The following is a 23,574-nucleotide window of genomic DNA, read 5'->3' on the forward strand; positions in this document are numbered from 1 at the left end:
GAATTTGCTTTGTGTGTGTGTGTGTGTGTGTGTGTGTGTGTGTGTGTGTGTGTGTATGTGTGTGTGTGTCTGTGCCTCCTCTGTCGCTTCGCGCAACAGCACAGACCCGCCCGTGCACAGACATTCCTCATTTGTTGGCAGCATATGCATTCCACGTGGTTCATCATGATTCACATGATGTCATTCATGTGCAGGCGAAACCGAAGAGGACTTCCAAGAGACCATGGATTTGTGCGAAAAGTACAAATTTCCCTCGCTGTTCATCAACCAGGTGTGGCCATGTGTGTGTGTGTGTGTGTGTGTGCGGTCATGTATGTTTTGTGTATTTCACTCGCTGACGAGGTATACCGCTCTGGCGCCACAGACATCTCTCACGCACCTCATTATTGTCATGTGTGCAGTTCTTTCCTCGGCCAGGCACACCTGCTGCCCGCATGGAGAGAATTGATCCCCGCGACGGTACACTGATGATGATGATGATGATGATGATGATGATGATGATGATGATGATGATGATGATGATGATGATGATGATGGTGGTGGTGGTGGTGGTGGTGGTGGTGGTGGTGGTGGTGGTGGTGGTGGTGGTGGTGGTGGTGGTGGTGGTGGTTGTGATTGAGCTGACAATTACAAATACACACACATAAGCACTCACATACGCACACACATACGCACACACACACGCACACACACACACGCACACACGTACGCATGCGTACATCTCATACGGCCGCATCTGCTTTCCTTTTTGTTCAGGTGAAGAAGCGAACGAAGCGGTTGAGCGAGCTGTTCCAGTCCTACCTTCCTTATGAACACAAGGTACGAGCGCAATCACGCACACGCACACATGCACACACGCACACGCACACATGCATCTCATGCGTATGTGTTATCCCTTGTCTCTGCCTCACCACTCACCGCCAATTATTTTTTCCGCTTCCTCATTGCACGCACACACACACACATACACACACACATACACACACACACATACACACATACACACATACACACATACACACATACACACATACACACATACACACATACACACACACACCGCCCGCCGCAGCTTGGGCAGCGGCAGCGGGTGCTGGTGACGGACGTCTCCACGGATGGTAACTACTTTGTTGCGCACAACAAGAGCTTCGACCAGGTGCTTGTGCCGCGCCGGCCAGAGATCATGGGCAAAATGATCACTGTCGACATCACAGCAACGGGGAAACACTTTTTGGTGCGTAACACTTGTGTGTGTGCGTGTGTGTATGTGTGTGTGTGTGCGTGTGTGTCTGTGTACGTCTGTGTTTGTCTGTCTATCTCTTTGCCCGTCTGTCTGTCTGTCTGTCTGTCTGTCTGTCTGTCTGTCTGTCTGTCTGTCTGTCTGTCTGTCTCTGTCTATCTATATGCAAATGTACTGGTGTGCATGTGATGGTCGTCGACGCAATGCACCAGTGTTCAGCGACAGCTGCGTGGAATCCTATCGAGGATGCTTGCGCACCACCAGACAACATCCGTACTCATCATCACACACACGCGTGCCCCTCGTCACGCCCTCACTGACGCTGCATGCTTTTCCCTCACACGTTTGCTTGCTTTTGCACATCGTAAGATGGGGCGTGTGGTTGAGGAATCTGTCTCTGCGGCACAATTACCATCATCAACATCATCATCAAGATTGCCGACGTCAACATCAGCATCACCATCAGCGTCCGCGCTGCTGCGGGCGGTGAAGCATGTGGCCCTTGCTCTTCTTCTTCTCGTTACCTTTGACATTCTGCGAAAGCACCTGTTCTCGTAGCATCGCTGTGCCCATCCATCACCCGCAGCGCAATCGCACACGATCAACCACATGGTGTATTTGTTGATGCACTCTCTTTGTATGCAGGCTCTTCGTTGTGCGAACGTTTAGTGAGAAGATGACAAATACAAACAGGCGAGCGAGCGAAGGGCAGAAAGGCAGGCCACTTGCTTGCAAGCAACGAACAAAACACACACACACACACACACACACACACACACACACACACACACACACACACACACACACACACACACACACACACTTAAAGCAACAAACGACTATGGCACAAGCAACAAATCTAAGACACCCTCAACGAAGAAAGCTTGGAGAGGGGGGAGAGTGGGTGTCACCGCATCAACTTACGAACCCTCATCTCTTCATGATCTACAATCAACAGCATGAAACACCACAGACAAAACAAAACCTGGTGGGTAACACCAAACGCACACACGCACACACGCACACACGCACACGCACACACGCACACACGCACACCACACACACTCTCTCTCTCCTCCTACTTTCCCTTCTCTTCTCCTTTCCTTTCTCTCTTCTCTCCACTCCACTCCTCTTCTCGCTGATGTAAGTGTTGTTCTTCTCAGCAGCTGCTGTCGGCCCATGAAAACGTCTTGACGCGAGCGCAAAGGCGGGTTGCGTCATGGATGGCGGAGATGACGGAATGGTCGTCAGGTGCAAAGCGGATGCTGCTTCCACTCTCCTTGTTGTGCAGGATGTACGTCTCTGGGCCGTGCTCCGTCTCCCTGTGCAGCGAGGAGGTGAAGAGGTCGAATGCCTTGCGGATGTGGTAGCGCCGCGAGGACCGCGCCTGCGACGCGACCAGCACCATGTCGTTGAAGATGAGCAAGGTGATGACGCGCTTCACCGCCGCCCCCTTCTTGGCACTGTCCTTCTTGCTGCGGTACAGCTCGCTCGCGTCCGCCGTCCGCACAAACTGGCGCGTCTCCGTGACGATGCTTGCAGGCACGTGGCCCGTGAGCCGTTGTTCCAGGTCCTCCACCTTGTTGGTGTGGTCGACGCAGCACTGGAACTCCTCGGCCTGGATGCGCGAGTAGATGCCCTCCAGCACATCGCGTGGGACGTCCCCGCCGTCGTCAATCCCGCGGTTGTTGCGCACAAACTCGTTGAGCGTCATCTTGCGCACGTTGCTCGGGTTGTGCAGGTCCGTGTGCAGCATCATGATGGAGAAGGCCAGGATGAAGGCCGTGTCCTCGTGGCAGAAGCACGTCGGGTTGCACGAGTGGTAGCGGTGCGCAAACGCCGCCATCACCCGCTCAATCTTCTGCGCCTCGCCCGGGATGCGGAAGGCGAGCAGGAACAGGCGCAGGCACACGTCAATCGCCGCGTTGGTGAAATCAAACGTGTTGGCATATGCCTGCAGGCATGCCTTGCTGCGGTCCTCGTCAGACCCGAGGAATTCGCCCAGCTTGGCGCGGCTGATGCCCGGCTCCTGGCACAAGAAGGACATGATCTCTGCAGCAGGCGGATGTGAAAAAAAAAAAAAAAAAGCACATGTGGCGTGAATGGCGCATTGACGTGAGACAACGACAAATCAGGCAGCCATACATACACAAGAAACAAGACCGTCGCGACACAACGAACAATAGCCAGGTAGGAATTCATGAAGCACAGCAACACAAGACTCACCCTGTGGGTCGTCGACAACGAGGCCGCACATCATGAGGTCGTGGATGCCTTTGCTCGGGTTCTTGTTGAAGCGGTACATCGCCAGCCGCGCCAGCTCAAGCTCCGTCTGCACCCCGCCATGGTCGCGCAGGAAGCGTAAAGGAACACGAGGGATCACAAGATAGAAGCGGCAGCGTGAGCACGCACACACACACACACATGAACAAACACACACACACACACACACACACAAAACAAACCAAAGAAGCAAACAACCAAGCAAACAAAACCATCCAACCACATGCAGACAGAGAAGAGAGTACACGCCACACAAAGCACCGACAACGCACCGCCTCTGCATCCGCCGACACCGGTTCGCTGACGGCCGAAAGCGACTTGATCGTCGCCGTCTTGGACGACGTCCCTGCTGCCGTGTCCGCGTCCACGTCCACGGCGGTGGTGGCGGACGCAGCATGCTCATCCGCGCCACCAATGTGGAAGTACTCCTGGTCAGCCATGCTGCCGTTCCCTGCCGTTGGCGCCGCTGTGGTCGTGCTCGCGTCCTCTGCCGGGGGCGAGAAGCTAATCTCAACAGACTTGCGCGCCGCCTTGTTCGCGCCGCTTGCACCGCTACCCCTTGCCCCTGCCGCTGTCGCTGTCTTTGTTGTCTTTGTTGTCTTTGTTGTCGTTGTCGCGGACGGCTTGGCTTCATCTGCCTGCATCTGCTGCTGCTTCTGCTTCTTCGCTGCGGCGACGGCTGCGTCCTCGTCGGCCTCCTCGTGCCGCTCCTCCTGCCGTGGCAGCCGCCGCATCATCGCCGCCGTCAGCCGCCGCCCCCCATACGACGGCCGTCGCGCCATGCTCGCTGTCCGCCGCACGCCACCGGTCGACAGCCCTGCACCCATGGACGACACAGAGGGGTGCCCCACGCTGCGCAGGTGCGGCGATGCTGCCGTGCTGCCGCTGTTGCTGCCGCCAACGGCCTCCTCCCACAGCTCCCTGCTTGCCAGCGACGTGGTTGGCAGCCGCGGGCGGGCGTGGATGTCGCCGTGTCGAGGGTGCACCTTTGCGTTGAGCCGCTGCCTGTCCAGCGTGCGCCGCCGTCCGCGCTCGTTTGCCGTCGCCTTGACCTTGGTGAAGTGCCTGTTGACGACGCACCCGCGGTACCAGCGCTGAATCACCGCCGCCGCCACATCTCGCCGCCGGAGCTCCTCGTCACGCCCGCTGCCACCGGCCAACGTGCTGGCGGTGGCGCTGCTGCTGGTGATGGTGGTGGTGGTGCTGTTAGCGGTGGTGGTGTCGTTGTCGTCGTCGTCTTCGGAGTCAAAGCCCCACTGCTCATCATCGTCACCGCTTGTGCTGTAGAGGGACGGGTCCTTCACAAACGCATCAAACGGCAGCAGCGACTCCAGGCCCACGCCGTGCTGCAGCAGCACTGTGCGCAGATACGCGGAGAAGCGGTGCAGGCACGAGTTCTCCTCCTCCGTGCGCTGCACCTGTCCTTCCAGCTCGTACACCTGGTCGTTGAGCGTGGCGTTGCGCACAGCGAGCTGCTTGCACAGCACAGCCAGGTCGCCGTGCTTCTTCTTCCGCAGCACAACCGTTTTCAGCCGCGTGTCGTGGCTCCCGCCCTCATCGTCGCCCTGTGCATGCAGTGGCATAGACGTCGTGCGCGCATGTGTTTGTGTTCGTGTGCGTGTGCGTGTGTGTGTGTGTGTGCATGCGTGTGTGTGTGTGCACGTTGGCTTGCCATGAGAATCGCGGCAATGTCACCGCACTCACAGCAACAACAAACCAACAAAGTGCATGGCGGCAGCAGGGGCACACACATCATCTGAAAACTCGGAGAGTTGGGACGTGGAGAGCTGACTAGCACGCCGGTTCTTCTCCGCAACAACGTCAGTGTGCTGTGGGGAAGAGAGTGTGTGCATGTGTGTGTGTGTGAAAGGGTGTGTGTGAGAGTGTGTGCATGTGTGTGTGAAAGGGTGTGTGTGAGAGAGTGTGTGCATGTGTGTGTGAAAGGGTGTGTGTGTGAGAGTGTGTGCATGTGTGTGTGTGAAAGGGTGTGTGTGTGTGTGTGTGTGTGTGAGTGTGTGACAGGGTGTGAGAGAGAGTGTGTGTGTGTGTATGTTAGGGTTGTCGCCATAAGCAATAAAGTGAAAAAGCCAGCGTGGCATAAAAGGAGCAGGTGAAGCCAACACATCAGTGCCCTAATACACGTGACCTGTGTCAACAACAACAACAACAACAACAACAACAACAACAACAACAACAACAACAACAACAACAACAACAACAACAACAACAACAACAACAACAACAAAGAACCTTTCGCCCCCTCCCGGGCCCCCGCAGGGTGTGACGACAACAACGATAATAACAGCCGCGTGGCGCCCACCTGCTGAATGCGAGCACGCAGGAGATTCTTCCAGTCTTTGGCCTCCAGAGGGCTCTTGCAATGAAGATACAACGTGCGATGCTGTGTTTGGATGCCAAGCCCACTCTGCACACGTTGTGTGTGTGTGTGTACTTGAGTGTGAGACGCGTGGGAAGAGAAATAGACAGACGGCGGCACTTGGAATACAAATATTGTAGAGCATGCAGCTGCACAGTTGCGCCGACAGAGCATGAGACAAGCGAGTTGTTCTTACGCCGGAGACAAAGGTGCTGCTGGGCCAATTGACACGGCACTCGTGCTCCTCTAGGACACGCGTGCCTTTGCCCAACACCATGCAGCCCTGGCAAGACACACACGAGTGCTTGTGAGCAAAACCACACAAGGGGGGGGGGGTCGCGCGACACAACCACACAGTCATCCATCGACTCTCTATGACTGATGACACAATACATCTTGACCACTGTGCTGCGTTGTGTGTGTGTGTCTCGCTGTGTGTTTGTGTTTGTGTGTGTGTCTTCGTGTGTGTGTGTGTGTGTGTGTGTGTGTGTGTGTGTGTGTGTGTGTGTGTGTGTGTGTGTTTGTGTGTGTGTGTGTGTGTGTGTAAGTTTGGGTCGCTGTGTGTGTGTGTGTCTTTGTGTGGACCTCCTTACCTTTCTGGAGGTTGGAGCGCCAATGCGGGCCTCGCCCTCAGTGGTAAAGTAAGAGAGCATGGAGGACGTGGACGACAGTGGTGAGATGACAAAGTACCGCCGGCGCCATGATCGCCGGTTCTGGCCCTGCGAACCATTGTGTCAAACACCAACAAGCATGCAAGCACGCAATTGAGAAGAGTAACAGTGACAGTGACAGTGACAGAGGAGAGGGCAAAGGAGGAGAGGGAGGAGGGTGAGGAAGACGGAGGGATGACAGCGGAACAAAAGAAAGCCGGGCAGCAAGCAACGAGCTGTTGTTTGCTGTTGTGCGATCGATGACATACACCCGCACAAACAAACTGCAAACCACACCACACCACAACTACAATGTCATAACCACAATGTCACAACCACAACAGCACACGTCGAACAATCGCACAGACGGAAGGAAGGACACCCAGAGCACCACCACACCACAGACACACCACACTCACAAACACACCTGCTTGTGGGCAAACCCGAGCAGAGACGCCATCCTGGACTTCAATCGCGGACAAATGACCAAAGACATCCACCAATTATCACAACTGCACACAGGCAAGAGGAAGACAGACACACACGTTGCACTTTCTCCTCTCTCGCGCACAAACACACTTTACTTTGGAGACGAGCAAGATGCGGGCAGCGGTGTGGTGGAAGAAGGCGCTTGTGGTGGTGCTGGTGGCGCTGCTTGTTGGCGGTGTGGGTGGTGCGATGAATGGAGCACACGCTGCTGAAGAAGATGAGTTTGACGAGGACGAGTTTACATCGCCGGGAGCTGGTGTGGCCGTGCCATCACCACCAAAGGCAGCCACTGACATCGCGGATGACGGTGCCAGCGTGCCACTGGAGGATGCCGCACCTGGCGACGCGGACGAAGAGGAGGTACGCTTCCTTTGAAGGCGCTGCCGCTATGATTAGAAGTCAAGAATGCAGCGTATGCCTGGGACCTTGTGTCTTGTCTTCTTGATTGAGAACTCCAACCAGACCCGTTGTTTCGAGATATCCTTTTGCACATACACATGCACAAATCCACCCACACACACACACACATATTCATACACATCCCAACAAGCACGCGCGCGCACGCGCACACACGCAATCTCTCATCCACTACCATCGCACGTCTTGCTGTGCAGTTTGATTCTGCGTCCGAGTTCCGGGTTGTGGGCATCCCGCGGACCGCCGTCAACTCACTGGATGATGACTTTGATGAAGAAGAGTTTGAGGCCGTACTTGTGGACGAACCTGTGCAACAGCAAGGTGCCGCCGGCCGCGGTGACAGCAAGGTGGCCGGCAGCCATGACGATGACGAGGAGGTGGATGATGACGACATCGATGGCGACGTCAAGCTGGATCTGTCTGTGGAGGCGAAGGCGGCTGCGCGCCTGAGCAACCGGCCCCTTGATATTCGCGAATACTACCTGGAGATTGTTGGCCTTGTGGTTCTCCTGGGCTTCCTCGTGTTCTATCTTCATGGCCGCTCCGAGAACAAGCGCGTCGTCGAGGCTGTGTACGTCATGCCACACACCTTTTGTGACATGTTCGAGAGCAGAGGAAAGGCGGGCTTTTCATGCGTGTGCGTGTATCTGTGTATCTGTGTGTCCGTGTGTCAGTGCCTGTGTGCCTGTTCGTTTGGATGGCAATTTTGTTGTTCTGACTTGGCGTGCGCTGCTGTTGATATCCCCAGCGCGGAGTCTGTGCTGGAGCGAATGAAGGAGCGCTTTGCTCACATCGGCGACGAGACAAGCGTAGGTGCTGCACTGCCCTGTGTGTCTGTGTGTCTGTGTGTCTGTGTCTGTGTGTGTTTGTTTGTTGTGCAAGTGTGGCAGGTGCAGTTGTGTTGAATTTGTCCGTGACCCATGCCTGTGTATTTTCCTCTTTGGTGTGTGCTCACATACGTGCGTGTACGTCGTGTGTGTTCTTCCCAGAAACCCATCATTGCCGAAGCTGCAAACGAGTTTGTACTCTATGGCACCGGCAACAGGCGCTGCTTCAGGTGTGTGTGTGTGTGTGTGAGTGTGTGTGCCTCTGTGTCTCTGTGTGGCTGTGTCTCTGTGTCTCTGTGTTGTACCGCAAGCCCGTGTTTGTTTCCTGATGCGCATGCACCGGCGCTCCTCGCTCGCTCTGCATTCACACTCAAGTGTGCCGTGTTGTTTGTTTGTTTGATTGTGTGGACGTGGTGCTGGCGACCTTTTGTGCAGTTTCAAGGCTGAGTTTGTGCTGAAGCGGCGGCAGGATGCGATTGGGCTGGTGCTCGACACGGCGACCGGCCAGCAGGACACGCTCGTCGTCTCTGCCCAGCTCGACGGCAAGCAGGTTGACCCGTTTGTGCTCGCAGTCACCACCCCACTCTTTGAACCGGAGCTCAGGAGCGACAACGAAGACATCGCCTTCCTGACCAAGGTGACGATGATGATGATGATGGTGATGATGATGTGGTGGTGGTGATGGTGGTGAACAACAAAACGTATTGTTTGTCACATCGGTCGCGTTTGTCTGCTGCTTGTGTTTAAGCGTATGCCAGCACACGCATGCAAACCGCGCGTACTCACCTCCCCCTCCCCCTACTCCTGCGACCTGGTGTCTGTGAACGTGTGAGCAGAAAGGGCCGCAGCTGTTTGAGACGCTGAATGTCGTGTGCGATTCGCAGGGCGCCGCCACATCCATCCTCTCCGGCTCCGTCCTCACTCGCATCAAGGCCATCGAGGTGAGGTGCACACATGGTGACGTGTTTGGTTGCTTGCTTGCTGAATTCTTTGGCGCTGTCTGTGTGTGTGTGTGTGTGTGTTGTGTCTGTCTGTCTCTCTCTCTGTGTGTGTGTGTGTGTGTGTGTGTGTGTGTGTGTGTGTGTGCGTCCGTTTGGTTGGCTCGTTCGTTTGAACATGTATCTCTCTGTGTGCATGGTGGTTTGTGTTTGTGTGTGCTGTGGGTGCTCACATGACTGCTTCTGTTGCTGCTGCAGGATTATCTCGTGCATTTGAAGATGACCGACCAATACCGCACGCAAAAGGTGCGTGCGCACAACACTCTCACTTGTGTTTCGTTCACCTGCCGATCTGCAAGCACGCAAGACTGCTGCTTTTCTCCCTCGTGTACACCCCCAACCCAACCTAAACACTCAACGTGCGCCTGTGCCATGCTCACACGCACACACGCACACATACACAAATACACACACGCACACACACACACTCACGTGTCCGTATTGATGGTCGTGTGCACTGCGCTTGTTGGCAGGTCCGGCGGCCGGGCGATTGGCCAAACAATGACCTCAAGCTGCAGAAGCCAATCAACGTACGGTGGTCGTGATGATGATGATGATGATGATGATGATGATGATGATGATGATGATGATGATGATGATGATGATGATGATGATGATGATGGAGAGAGAGAGAGAGAGAGAGTGTGTGTGTGTGTGTGTGTGTGTGTGTGTGACGAGTGACCCTGTACTGTGCAGAAAGCACAGTTCACGTCATTATTGCAAGCACACATTAGGAAGACAGTCGCGACTTTCCACTGGCAACACACTCACACACACTCCCTCAAACACTTGTGTGTATGTGTGGTTGGACAGGCGATGACAATGCACCTGTCTGTTGATTTGACGCGCGAGGCAGACCGTGCTGCCGCTGTCACCGCCATCGAGGTATGTACCCATCACCACGCACTCGTGCATACCTGTACCAACCACGCACTGATGCTTGCCATCACCAACATCGCTGTTGTTCTTGTTGTTCTTGTTGTTCTTGTTGTTCTTGTTGTTGTTGCTGTTGTTGTTGTTCTTGTTGTTCTTGTTGTTCTTGTTGTTCTTGTTGCTGTTCTTGTTCTTGCTCTTGTTGCTGTTCTTGTTCTTTGTTGTTCATTCTTCTGTTCCTGCTGGGCGGTTATTGCTGTACCACCTTATCTCGTCTCTGTGGACTGCTGTTGCGCTCACACCTCATTGCGTGTGCGTGCGACACCAGCTGGGCATGGACTTGCTGGAAGCAATGGCCACCTACAAGATGTCGTCTCAGGTGCGAGATCCACCCAACACACGCGCACGCACGCTCAAGTGTTTCTTGGCGTACTGAACACACCTGCTTGTGTACACGTTCCTTCATTGTTTCGTTTCCACCATGTGACGGCTACACGCATATATTCCCGTATTGGCTGCGGTGTGTGTGTGTGTGTGTGTGTGTGTGTGTGTGTGTGTGTGCAGGACAAGACGCGCGCGAAGAAGCTCCGCGATGACTTCACGTCGCTAATCCAGAAGGAAATCTCCAAGCAGGAGGCGCAGGTAGGCAACGCCAGTGTTGGCGGGAATTAAGGGGCGGCACTCGCGTGCGGAGGCATCGCAAAGTGCAAGTGCAAGAGTTGCAAGCGCATTCGTGGCACACACACACACACACACACACACACACACACACACACACACACACACACACACACACACACACACACACACACACACACACACACACACACACACACACAGAGTGTGCAAGTGGCTCCCTTTTCACACACCACCATTGTACCACATCGCAGGCTGTGCAGGCGCGGGTTGAGGAGCGGAAGCAGAAGGAGCGGGAGCGACTGGAGGCGAATCCGCAGGAGCTCGCAAAGTGGGAGGAGAAGCAGCGCAAGCGGCAGCAGCGCAAGCAGGCCAAGCAAGGCCGCATCATGATCAAGTAGCACACCCGCAACTTTGCCTTGCTTGCTCATGCATGTGTGTGTGTGTGTGAGTGTGTGTGTGTGTGTGTGTGTGTGTGTGTGTGTGTGTGATGTGAGGGATTGAACAGCCACAGCAACAACAGCAACAAATGGACATTGCATCAGCAACGATAGGCGACTGTCCTGCCGCGAATTTCAAACAGGCAGTGATGAGTCATCAGTGGCAGCGATGCAAGCACGAGCCAGCGAAGCAATCAACAAGACAGAAGCGTGCAAGCAACACAACGCACAACGCAGTGCAGCAGTGCAATGTGGCTCCACACACACGCCCGCCATCATCATTCTTCCGTTGCCCTTCTCAAACCTCACGCAACAAGGCAGGAAGGAGCTGTCGTGTGTACCTGCACAAGTGGCCGCCTAACGCACGACTTGAAGTGTCCATCCTCAACATCTGATGTTGCTGCTGTTGGCGTGCTTCAACAGCCTAACAGCAAACAGCAACGCGTCTCTCCACAAGACTAGAGACGAGCCTTCGGCTTTCTTGCTGACCTCTCGTCACAGCCCTGAACCATGGCAAGCGACCTTGCTATTGAAGAGAACACGCCCACAAACGAGAGAGTGCAGTCCAAGTTCAAGCAATGGGGTAAGGGAGGCGTCACCACGTTCTGCTATGCATGCATGTGTGTGAGTGTGTTTTGCATATGTGTGCACGTGTGTGTGTGTGTGTGTTTTGCATATGTGTGTGCGTGTGTGAGAGTGTGTGCATGTGTGAGAGTGTGTGCATGTGTGAGAGTGTGTGCGTGTGAGTGTGTGCGTGTGAGTGTGTTTGCATGTGTGCGTGTGTGAAGGAGTGTGTGACTATGCAAGCAAGCAGCACCCGCTCATGCACGCATGTATGTTTGTGTGCACCGCTGGCTCCTCCGCCCTTCCCGCCCCCTCTCCTTCTAGTGAACAAGAAGATCCATTGGTACTGTCGCGGGGTGATTGCACACCCGCGCATGGGAACCAGCATCCTTCTCCTCCTCACCTTCGTGCTATCTGGAAGTAAGCAGGAGCTAATTGTTGGCTGAAGGCATGTTGTGCTAACATGCACTTGTCATCACAGACCTACGCACCCTCTTTCCCCTTTCCCAACTCTTTTGCTCGCCTTTCCACTCATCCAAGCATCTGTGGTTCCCTTGGTGTGGTTGCTTGCAGTTGCGTTTGTTGTCTATCCCTTTGACATTGACACGACGGTCACGACCTTCATTCCTCGCACGTCTCGCATCGGAAAGCTGGAAGAGACTCGCATCCTTGCTGAGGAAATTACTCGCTTCAACCCGTACGTTCATTGTGTGTATGTGTGAGAGAGTCTATGTGTGTTGCAAGCCAGCAGTGAATCGCATCGTTCAACAATCATCGAACACACACACACACACACACACACACACACTCTCTCTCTCTCTCTCTCTCTCTCTCTCTCTCTCTCTCTCTCTCTCTCTCTCTCTTCATTCGATACGCAATCACGCACACACGCTTCATTCCACACACAATCACACACACAATCCCTTGCAGATTCCGTGCACCTTCGAACACATCATCTGTGATAGTACCGCAGCAAACAGACGAGGACTACTACCTGCAGCTGCTGTTCTCTGTTCCGCATGGCGACAACGTCTTCACCCGTGGCCGCATCACCGCCATGCACAACATGGAGCTGGCTATCAGGGCCATGCAGGGTGATCCAAGCTTCACACAAGTTTGCGCGCGTGCCAGGGACAGCACCGTAAGCTCGTGTGTGTGTGTGTGTGTGTGTGCGTGTGTGTGTGCGTGTGTGTGTGTGTGTGTGTGTGTGTGTGTGTGTGTGTGTACGTCTCTGTGTATCTGTGTGTATATGTCTAACTGTATCTGTGTATGTGTATGTCTCTGTGTATCTGTGTGTTGGTTGTTGTGTGATTGCTTCCTCATTAACGCAATCCAGTTCAGTTCAGTTCCGTTCAAGTCCAGCTTCAGCACTTCATCTGCAACCTCACACAACGTCATGTGTGCACACGTCTGCATGCACTTCTTTGCACAGGAATGCTCGCAGCCGCAGTCCGTGACCCGATTCTTCTTTGCATCGGAAATTGATGGCTGTCCAAATGTGTACCGCCCAGATGGAAACAACACAGACATGTGCGTGCATCTGCTTGTGTTTGAAAACGTTTTTGCTTGCCTGCGTGACGTTGCTCGTCCTTCATCCGCCAGCCATCTCCGCCCACCCCTCACACACACACACACACTCTCTCTCTCTTGATCGTACTAACCTCACCACGTATTCTCCTCTCCCTACTTCCACTCCCTCCCCCCTGCCCTAATATTCAGCCCGTTTGCGTCCGTCGACGACGTGTTGCTGGCTCTCATCACGCCACGCAACGTGAGCGCGAACACGTCCCTGCCGGCCTTCTGCTACTCCACAGCGGGTGACTGCTACGCAAACTGTTTCGACCCGTCACCGTCAGCGATCGACTTTGCTGTCGCTGACACGTTTGGTTTCCCAGACAACAACGCCTCTCTCACCCCAGACCTCACGTCACACGTCTCGACGGTGTGTGTGTGTGTGTGTGTGTCTGTGTGTGTGTGTCTGTGTGTGTGTGTGTGTGTGTGTGTGTGTGAGTGAGTGAGAGAGAGTGTGTGTGTGTGTGTCTGTCTGTCTGTCTGTCTGTCTGTCTGTGTGTGTGTGTGTGTGTGTCTGTATCTCTGTGTGTGTGTGTCTCTCTGTGTGTGTGTCTCTCTGTGTCTCTGTGTCTCTGTGTGTCTGTGTCTGTGTGTGCGTACATTTGTATTGTGTCTCATTTCATCGACACTCTCGCTCGTCAACTCATCCTGCTTGCCGGTTCTTGATGGCAGTCGCTGACATTCTTTGGCCTTCCGTTAGCCGGGTTCAAAAGCCCGGACGACCGGTATCAGCTCCTGCACCACCACCTTGGCACATGCACACATGCATTTCTGCGTACACTCCCGCACATGTACATACGTCCATGCGAATGGTGTTCTTCAACTGTACGAGACTTGCTCATGCGTGCTCCCGTTGCTTTCATTGCGTGCTGTCATCAGGTACGATGAGCAGATCTCCATCATTGAGTCATTTGTCAAGCGCGTGCCGTCCACGCTCCGCCCCTTCAAGAAAGCGGAGGGTCTCACCACCACCATCCTCAGCGGCGTCCTTGTATGTTTTGCCTGCTGCTTGCTGGCTGATTCTCTGTTGAATGGGCGCCAGGTGTCGTGGCCGCCTGCTGTTCTTTCTTCGTGTAACAAGCGCGCTTTGGCATGCCGCTGGTGCTCTCGGCCACGCTCACGCCCGTTTCACGGCTGCCTGCATAGATTGACGACTACTTCTGGAATCTGATCATCACGGATACGGCACTCGTCTCCGTCAGCGTCGTCGTCGTCTATCTCTACATGGCCTTTCACGTTAACTCATTCTTCATTTCCGGCATGGGTGCGTGCCTAAATGTGTGTGTGTGAACACTTGTGTATGCAACACTACTGCCTTCTACACTGGCACCTGTTCCTGCGCGGGAGCGTACGCGCTGGTTGCACTGTTGTGCCTTCCAGCTCGTCTTCATCGTAATCTCATGCAACTCTATCCTACCTCCAACGATCCGCATCCCCCAAAACAGGCATGCTGCACGTCCTGGTTAGCTTTCCGATTGCGTTTCTCTTCACGCAAGCGGCCATGGACTTTGGTGCTATGGGTATTCTCAACCTCATGTCTCTCTTCATCATCTTGGTGCGTAAGCACATGTTGTTCGCCTTGCCTGGTATGCGTGCTTGTTTCACTCGCGTTTGCTGCCGTTGCTCTGTCGTTCGTTCGTTTGCCTTGAGGTCTTGGGTTGGCCTCACAACACCATCCAATGCGTCCCTCAACGCGTTGCGATGCATTGCGCTCTGCAGGGTATTGGCGCTGATGACGTCTTCATCTTCGTCGACGCGTGGCGGCAGAGTGAGCTGGAAGTGCCCGGCCCAGGTGAGCGCTGACATGCACCACAGAATCGCCCGCACGATGCTGTTGTAACGCTTGCTTGAACTACCGCATGCATTCTCTCCACATATCACCACACTTTGTTTCACCCCTTGCTCACACCAAAGGCATCATTACCACCGTTAAAGACGGGCGCCTGCGTCGCAACGCCCCCAGTCGAGATGCGGAGATAACAGAGGACAATCTCCAGTGGCTCACGGTACTGGCCGCATAATTGCAGTGGAGAGCAGGAGTGGTAGCGGGGGTGAGCGAGTGGATGAGTACGTGATTGATCACTGGCAGGTTTGTCCATTCCTTATTGTGTCTGTCAAGGTCCTCACACGCTCCGTCCACCATTGCTATGCCGTTGCCTCTTTCCTCACTCCCACCAACAACACACCTACTCCTCTCTCTTTGTGACACCTTGACAGGAGCGACTCGTGTGGACATACACGCGGTCGTCCGAGGCGATGCTGATTACGTCGCTCACCACGGGCGCCGCCTTTGTCATGAATCTCTCCTCATCCGTCCCGGCCATCCAGATCTTTGGCGCCTTTACCGGACTCATGGTGTGTGTGTGTGTGTGTGTGTGTGTGTGTGTGTGTGTGTGTGTGTGTGTGTGTGTGTTGCATGACGTGCCGGCAAGGTGCACAAGCCCGCAAGCAGTGTCTATCATGAATGCTGCGTTGTCGCTCACACACACACACACACACACACACACACACACACACACACACATACACACACACACGTTTCGTTACAGATTCTCTTCAACTTCATTCTGGTCATCACGTACTTCCCGTTTGTGGTGGTGACGCATCATTGCTTTATTCGTCACATCCACTACCCGTGCTGCCGCCGCTGTTGCTCGAAGACAAACAGAACCAAACTTCCTGCTTCAGGTTCGCAGAAACCCCAAGAATGGTCATGGATTTGTGTGTGATTGCATGCTCTGCCCCTCGCCAATTGAAAACTGTGCCACCGCTGTTGGTGCTAACTCGTTTTGCTACCTCCTTTCTCTGTCAGCAGCGACCCAAACCCAACTCGATGGAGTGACTAGCAACAAACTTGTTGGGAAACACCACAACATCAACGAGTATCGTGCACTGGAGCGGTTCTTCTACAAGTCGTACGCCCCGTTCATCTGCAAACGCGTGCGTATTGACACGCAGCAGCTATCCTGCAACGCTGCTCAGGCAGTCTTTGCCATGGTTGCATTCATCCGTTGTAGCTGTGCACTATTGGGTTCAATATTCCTTCGTGCCCCAGCTACCACGGCACAAACCATGACTCGCACACTCACGCTCACTCACTCTCGCTCTCATTTTCACACATCATTCTCTCTCCTTACCTGTACAGCGGTGGCATTTGGTCGCTGTGTTTGCCATTTGGTTTGGCGTCAGCATCTACTTTGCATCCGAACTCAAGGCCGCAACGTATGTCTCCGATGCTGCGTTGATCCGTTTGGCTCTCTCCGTGTTTGTGTGTGTGTGTGTGTGTGTGTTTTCATGGTCATGAATTTGCAGTGTTCTGTCCACGTGTGCTGCTGCTGCTTTCGTGTGCACTCAACGAGGCTGCGTGGATGTGTTCAACGACGCCTACGTATGCTTGCATATGCGCCCATCCTTGGCAGCGAGCCAACACAATGGTTGCCAAGCAGAGACAAGCTACAACAGGCCTTTGACATGCTGAACAGCGATTTTGCGCGGACTGACCTCGTTCCACAGATTGTTGTCATGTATGGTGAGTGCACCGCTGGCATGCGTGTGCAGAGGACAGTGCTCACAACACGCTTGGCTCTGACGCGAGACCACACACGCATGCTGATGGTTACACACACGCGCGCGCGCGCGCATGCATGCTGATGCTTGTACACCTACATAGGCCTTGAAGTCGTCGACCTGTCTGGTGTGAATCCATACAATCCAAACGACCCTGCTCGCGTCGTGTTTGATTCCGGCTTCGACCCAACTGCTCCCAACTTTCAGGTGCGTGTGTGTGTGTGTGTGTGTGTGTGTGCGTGCGTTTGCTAGTGGGTGAGTGAGTGTGTGCGTTTGCTAGTGGGTGAGTGAGTGTGTGGGTGTGGTTGTGATTTGATACTTGTGCTGGCCCGTGGATACATGCGGGTGTCCGTGTGGGAGTGCGCGTTTGACTCGCTTGTGCGAAGAAGCATGCAATTGACCTCACGACCCAAGCTACACACTACAAACTACAAACTACAAACACCCATGTGCGCCACCTCTGTTGCCACACGCCAGGAGACGTTCATCTCCATCTGCGAGCGATTTAGGGAGGAGGGCGAGTTTGTGCTTGAGGAGGAGATTCTGTGCCCGATGGAGCTCTTCCGCGACTATGTCACAAACGAGCTGGGAATGTCAGTTGCCGTTGCCGCGCCTGCGAATGCATGCATGCTCTCGTTAATTGTGACGAGCTCTCACCAGCTTATGCACTTGTGTGTGCTCCCTTCATCACTCACATGTGCAACACGACGCACGCGCACGCACACACGCACATGCACATATTTCTGCGCTGCCACTCCCTTTGGTCGTGTTCGACAGGGCCTTCCCAGTCCCGAGAGACGACTTTGTGCCCTTGCTGGCGAACTTCACGCGATATTACGAGGATAACAACGGGCCCGCCCCCGATGTGTCCGGCGACGTGTCATCATCTGAGCAGGACGCAGTCACCCGGGACGAGCGCTCATGGCAGCAGGTTGAGGTGTACCAAACCATCCGCTTTCACCTCGACACGGAGGAACCTGAGTTGGCGTACATGTTCATCATTGTCAACACAACTCTGAACACATTCAGTGCTGGAAAGGACATTCGCCCAGCCTATGAATTTTGGGACCACATGCTTGATATGGAAAACGCCCGCGCAGACAACATCGGTACAGATGCTGCTGCTGCTGGTGTTGTTGTTGTTGTTGTTGTTGTTGTTGTTGTTGTTGTTGTTGTTGTTGTTGTTGTTGTTGTTGTTGTTGTTGTTGTTGTTGTTGTTGTTGTTGTTGTTGTTGTTGTTGTTGTTGTTGTTGTTGCTGCTGCTGCTGCTGCTCGCAAGTGGAGGTCACATGCACCCGTGCACGCACATGCGTTAAAACAGAGGCAACGCTCGACGGTGCGCTGCAAACAGCCGACTTGTACATCGATCTTCACTTGGAGGACACTTTGTTACGCGCGGCAATTGTTGGCATCGCCGCCAGCCTCTCACTTGCGTTTGTCATCATCATCGTCATGACACGTGACATCACCCTCTCCGTCATGTCTATCATCTCCATCGGGGGCGTTGTCGGTGAGACAAAGCGAAACTGCTATGCTGGTTGTCTGTGTGCTTGTTTGCATGTCCAAGCTTGCATTGCATGGCTGGCGGACGCTCAACTGCACCCACGACGCGTACTCACAACATGGGATTTTTGCTTCACACGCCGTCAACATGCAGTGTCGTTGATTGCACTTATGGTGATGCTGGGATGGACACTCGGCTTGATTGAGAGTGTTTGCTTGACCATCCTCGTCGGTCTCAGGTCAGGGATTTATTCCTGGCAGGTTTTGCGCATGCACAAAAGCACGAAGACACACATGCACACATACACACACGCACGCACACACACACACACACACACGCAAACACACACAAAAAACCAACACACACACACAAAAAAACCAACACACACACACACGCGCGCGCGCGCGCGTGCATTATGGTTCATACTTGTTTTTTTGTTTTTTTGCACTTATGAAACAACATCTCTTCCTATTGCTGTGGCATTTCCTGTTTGTAGTGTGGACTACGTCATCCATCTGGCCAACGCGTATCGCGAGAGCCACGAAGTGACACGGTTCAGCCGCGTGCGGGACGCATTGGTGATGATGGGTATCTCTGTCCTCTCAGCCAGTATCACGACGTTCTTGGCTGGATTTGTCCTCTTCTTCGGATACATTACCTTCTTCTTCAAGTTTGGCGTGTTCATCGCCCTCACCATCTTCTTCGCGGCAATTTGGGCGTTTGGGTTCTTCATGAGTCTCGCAGCCATCGCAGGTACGAGCTCAATAAGCCCACGCAAGCTCATTCGTCGTCGTCGTTGTTGTTGTTGTTGTTGTTGTTGTTGTTGTTGTTGTTGGTGGTGGTGGTGGTGGTGGTGTTGTTGTTGCTGTCATGGTACCAAATGCACCTCTCTTTGCTTTGCTTCTTTGCTGGTGGCTCATTCACTCACATACACACTCACATGGACTCACTCGCTCACTCACGCAAACGCACGCATGCACGTAGGCAACAAAGAGTACGTCGACGACTTTGTACGTCTGTGGCGTGTGCTCACATGCAAACCACAGGCACTGAAACTTGGTGGTGTCAACACGACGACCCCAGCGACTGAAATGGATCGCCACAATGGCATCACTGAAACCAAAGTCGCAGTCATGAGCGGCTGAGGGCTTTCCACCACTGGCTTTGTTTGTTCGTTTGCTCGCTTGTTTGTCATCGTTTGCAACGGTTGCCGTTCTCAAGCCTTTGTAGGCAACGTTGACCAGTTCTTTCCTTCCGTTCTGAAATTGCCACCCCTCCCACTTCCTCATTTTGTTAGAGCTGGTGAGAAATGGCAAGTTATACGAAACAGCACGATGTTTGTGCCTCAGCGATGGTCAGTTCTCGCTTAATTTTCCTGTTTGTTTCTCTACACATCATCACATGGACAAAGTAAGAAAGCGAGAAGAAGCGGCGCATGCCAGTCACTCAGCGCACCACCTACTTTGTGCTAAAATGGCTGGCTTTTCATAAGAGTGACAGGTGACCTCTATAGTATGAGGTCTTGAGCAAAGTTTGGAACTTCAAACGCTGATTTCAAAGTTCTCGGTATGGATGCTTGCTGAGTCGGAAAAAGTTCATGAATGTCTTTCTGCCAGGCATATACGTAGACAATGGGAATCGAGGCAATATAACACATAGAGCCATTCCCTTTCATCAAATGCTGCCCTCCATTCCATGCATCCAATGTGTCAAAGTCAGCGCTGAGCAGGATGCCAACCTCTTCTTCATCACCGTCGAGGCCAAGCTCATCGCCGCTGGCATCGACGCTGGCATCATCGCCGAGGGTGGTGCTGACCACCAAGGAGACGGGCAGGCTCCAGCAGCTGCCTCATCGCCGAGCCCAAGCACCCACGGTGCTTCGGGTCCCCGCACTCGCTCCCGCGCTCAACGCGGCCCGCGCCGCACTGGCGCCCGCCACGACGCGGGGGACCACGACGACGATGACGACGACGAGGGCGATGGCGACGACCACGGCGCTCGCCCATCTTCCTCCTCTTCCTCTCTCCATTCTTCGGCCACTCCGAGCGGAGGAGCGCAGGTGGCGTCCCGAGCCTCTGGCCTGCTGGATCCCCGTGATCCACAGGTTGACGCAGCCATCTTCGCGTTCCTCCTTGGCGTCCTGACGGGACACCCGCTGCGGCTGGCCATCACCGACAACCGTGGCCGCTCCGGTGTGCTTGCGCTGCGCCGCCTCCGCGAGCGCTACATCCGCAGCGGCAAGGACCACGTCTGTGACATGTCGAACGTAAGACAAGCAGAGGATGTGCGTGTGTTTGTGTGTGCGTGCGTTAGCGTAGTGGTATGCTCACTTGTCTGAGTGTGTTTGTGTGGGTTTACTGTGTGATGTGGAAGACAGACGGGAACAAGGATGAATGAACACAAGTGAAGCACTCCCGCATTGTGGCAGAAACAACAAAGAGATTGGACGAAGAACAACACGCAAACATATGCAATACCGCACTTTGTGTGGAAGCAACACACAGCTTGAACGAAGAAAACGGAAGTGTAACAACCACAGCAGAACCGGTTGGATTGCAGAACTATTCATGCTGTCTCCAGCTTTCCGGACATAAGCAAACACATCCACATGCACATGACACGGACTCGTCTCTCCACACACCCCCTCAACTCGCATGCAGCACTTGCTCTCGGCACTGCGTCAGAGATGGACGAGGTAGGGCCTTCGTCAGCATGTCTGCAAGCAGCTTTGTGCCGGGTTCATACACTGCCTTGACGACGCCTTCGCCAATGAGCTCGCGCAGAAGGTGATAACGCAGCCGTATGTGTTTGGAGCCGCCCTTGGCCACGGGATTGGTAGCAATGCACATGGCAGACTGGCTGTCCATGTGGAGTGGTGTGGTGCCGACGTCGAAGCCCAGCTCCTGGAGGAGTTGTCGCAGGTACACCGCAGCCTGTGCTGCGCGCGCAGCGGCGACGTACTCTGTCTCCGCCGATGATGTTGTGACGAGAGGCAGCCTCTTGGACAGCCATGTCACAGGGCCACCGGCGATGGTGAACAGGTGGCCCCCATGCCCCTTCGACGTGTAGGGGTCAGACATGTGACTTGCGTCTGTGTAGCCAAGGAGTTGAAGCGAATCACCCGCACTGTACTTGATTGCCAGAGCCGCCGTGCCCCGTAGGTACTTGCAGACATGTCTGGCCGCGTGTAGGTGCTGCTTGCCGGGTTGCTGGATAAATCTGGAGAGCACGGATGTGGCGTAGCTGATGTCGGGACGCGTCGTCACTGCGAGATACAGCAGACTGCCAATGATGCTCTGGTAGTGACGAACGTCGACCTCGGCTTGTTCCACCGGCACGAGCTTCATCTTGACGGGGAGTGGAGTTGCCTTCGCCTTGCAGTCCTCCAGGCCTTCTTGCTTCAGCACAGTCTGGATGTAGTCGTGCTGGTTCAGCGTCATAACGCCGCGTTCTCTGTCATAGGAGATCGCAATGCTGAGGTGTTGTCGTGGCGCGCCCAAGTTCTTGAGGTCGTAGTTGGCTGCAAGCACAGCCTCTGCACGGTCCATGTGCTCCTGTGTCGTTGCCGCCACAAGGAAGTCGTCGACGTGCACGCAAATCATGACTGTGCGATCCTGGTTGACGAAGATGCAGGCGTCGGACCGCAAACGCTGGAAGCCGCTGCCGCCAATCGTCTTCCAGACAGATGCGTACCACAGCTTCGGCGCCTGGCGCAGGCCATAGAGGCTCTTGCGCAGCTTCAGCACAGACCCGGCAGGGAGGTTCGCTGCCTGCGGCGGACGCACAAACACGTTTGCCATGTCGAGCTCGGCATGGAGAAAAGCCGCAGACACATCGAACTGGCACAGCAGCATGTGTCGCTGGGCTGTAGCAGCGAGAAAGGTGCGCAGAGCCTCGAAGCGTGTCGTGGGCGAAAATACATCTGCGTATGTGTCCTCCGTCTGCCGGTTGCCGCAGCAAACAAACCGGACTTTGTGGACAATACTGCCGTCCGGTTTGTGTTTCACAGCAAAGACGAGCTTGGACGGTATTGGTCGCACGCCCATGGGAAGAGTGCGCTGGTCAACGATGTCGAAGACGTCGTGCCGAATCATGTTACTCCACTCCTTGACGAAGGCCTCCTGCCACTTGCTCTTGTGTGCAGAGGCCATGGCGTCCCGCCATGTCTTGGGGACCGGCTGCTGCGGTGGCTGGTGCGTCTGTACCATGGCATTCTTCAACAGGGTAGTCCGCAGGCAGAGGATGTCGGTCTCGTAGCCGTCACTGTCGTCGCTGTGATCGCCATCGCCATCGTCATCGTCATCACTGCCGTCGTCTGCCGTTGACGAGTCAGGATGCTTGCTGTTGACGGCACAGCTTGTCTTCTGCTGTGCCGTGGGTGCTGATTGCGCGAGTGGTGCAGATGTTTGTGCGCCGCCGCTGTCGCCCTGCCGCATGGGGTCAGGTGTGTTCTCGTCGCCCTGCCGCATGGGGTCAGGTGTGTTCTCATCGCCCTGCCGCATGGGGTCAGGTGTGGATGCTGTTGCTGCTGGCATCACCCATAGGTTCTGCACAGTGCTGGTGCCGTTGCTGCCTGTGAGTGGTGATGTCGGTAAAGCACCCCCTTGACTCGTGCAGTCAACCTCTTCCAGGAAGTCAACGTGGATGGAGGACCTCACTCGCCCAGTTGCCTTGACGTAGATGCGATGCGCGTTGCATCGCGTGTCGAAGCCAACATAGAAGCCTTCCATGGCCCGTCGGGGAAAGGCCTTGCTCTTGTCCGTGTGGACGTGGTCATACACGAACGCCTTGCAGCCGAAGACGCGCACGTGCTGCAGTGGCGAAGGCTTGGCGAAGAGAGCCTGGTACGGTGACATGCCCAGTTGGGAGTGCGGAAGAAGGTTGTACACCCATGCAGAGTGTCCAAGCGCAGCAGACCAGAGCTTGTCCTTGAGGTGCTGCGGCAGTGGTGCCGTGTGCAGCATGGCAGCGGCAGACTCCTTCAGCGTGCGAATGCTTCGCTCCACAAGCCCGTTGTGCTCGTGCACATGTGGCGGACTGTAGCGAAGGCGAAGGCCAAGCTCGTTTGCCGTTTGCACGAAACGCCGAGACGTGAAGACGGGATCGCTGTCCGTTTGAACGAGGGTGCCACGGTCAA

General features: G+C 54.7%; 6 protein-coding genes across 6 annotated transcripts in view; 4 read left to right on the plus strand and 2 right to left on the minus strand.

Annotated features, from left to right (window-relative positions):
• Positions 1–1,798, plus strand: part of PTSG_06949 (cdk5 regulatory subunit associated protein 1) — a gene marked incomplete at its 3' end in the record, with an annotated part of 4,570 nt that extends 2,772 nt beyond the window's left edge. The window contains exons 8-12 of the mRNA XM_004992293.1: positions 195–271; positions 418–459; positions 757–819; positions 1,073–1,234; positions 1,610–1,798. Of these exons, the coding sequence (XP_004992350.1) occupies positions 195–271; positions 418–459; positions 757–819; positions 1,073–1,234; positions 1,610–1,798 (533 nt within the window). The remainder of the gene's footprint in view (positions 1–194; positions 272–417; positions 460–756; positions 820–1,072; positions 1,235–1,609) is intronic.
• A 601-nt stretch (positions 1,799–2,399) lies between these two features.
• On the minus strand, positions 2,400–7,010 carry PTSG_06950 (cytohesin 2; the record flags this gene model as incomplete). The annotated part of the gene is made up of 8 exons (XM_004992294.1): positions 2,400–3,292; positions 3,467–3,572; positions 3,796–5,088; positions 5,275–5,352; positions 5,844–5,948; positions 6,097–6,183; positions 6,494–6,619; positions 6,978–7,010. The coding sequence occupies 8 exons, from the start codon at positions 7,008–7,010 to the stop codon at positions 2,400–2,402; spliced, it is 2,721 nt and encodes a 906-aa protein (XP_004992351.1).
• Positions 7,011–7,150: 140 nt separating this feature from the next.
• PTSG_06951 (uncharacterized protein) lies at positions 7,151–11,191 on the plus strand (the record flags this gene model as incomplete). Its single annotated transcript, XM_004992295.1, has 12 exons — positions 7,151–7,399; positions 7,654–8,027; positions 8,205–8,265; positions 8,446–8,513; positions 8,719–8,920; positions 9,120–9,224; positions 9,480–9,527; positions 9,755–9,811; positions 10,095–10,166; positions 10,483–10,533; positions 10,719–10,796; positions 11,045–11,191. 12 exons carry the CDS (start codon positions 7,151–7,153, stop codon positions 11,189–11,191), a joined length of 1,512 nt encoding a protein of 503 aa, XP_004992352.1.
• A 192-nt stretch (positions 11,192–11,383) lies between these two features.
• PTSG_06952 (uncharacterized protein) lies at positions 11,384–19,869 on the plus strand. Its single transcript, XM_004992296.1, has 24 exons — positions 11,384–11,813; positions 12,119–12,214; positions 12,368–12,491; positions 12,725–12,935; positions 13,227–13,324; positions 13,514–13,736; positions 14,039–14,091; positions 14,246–14,357; positions 14,513–14,630; positions 14,812–14,921; positions 15,086–15,158; positions 15,302–15,372; positions 15,584–15,721; positions 15,916–16,054; positions 16,182–16,306; positions 16,512–16,588; positions 16,786–16,895; positions 17,037–17,140; positions 17,411–17,526; positions 17,711–18,042; positions 18,255–18,443; positions 18,591–18,675; positions 18,934–19,190; positions 19,422–19,869. Exons 1-24 carry the CDS (start codon positions 11,741–11,743, stop codon positions 19,580–19,582), a joined length of 3,195 nt encoding a protein of 1,064 aa, XP_004992353.1. The 5' UTR covers positions 11,384–11,740; the 3' UTR covers positions 19,583–19,869.
• A 246-nt stretch (positions 19,870–20,115) lies between these two features.
• PTSG_06953 (uncharacterized protein) lies at positions 20,116–20,834 on the plus strand (the record flags this gene model as incomplete). The annotated part of the gene is made up of 2 exons (XM_004992297.1): positions 20,116–20,703; positions 20,811–20,834. The coding sequence occupies 2 exons, from the start codon at positions 20,116–20,118 to the stop codon at positions 20,832–20,834; spliced, it is 612 nt and encodes a 203-aa protein (XP_004992354.1).
• A 248-nt stretch (positions 20,835–21,082) lies between these two features.
• The window catches only part of PTSG_12513 (uncharacterized protein), a gene marked incomplete at both ends in the record, with an annotated part of 5,721 nt that continues 3,229 nt past the window's right edge, over positions 21,083–23,574 (minus strand). The window contains one exon of the mRNA XM_004992298.1: positions 21,083–23,497. Coding sequence (XP_004992355.1) covers positions 21,083–23,497 — 2,415 coding nt within the window. The remainder of the gene's footprint in view (positions 23,498–23,574) is intronic.

Source organism: Salpingoeca rosetta (genome assembly GCF_000188695.1).
Source record: "Salpingoeca rosetta unplaced genomic scaffold supercont1.17, whole genome shotgun sequence".
Classification (NCBI taxonomy): Eukaryota; class Choanoflagellata; order Craspedida; family Salpingoecidae; genus Salpingoeca; species Salpingoeca rosetta.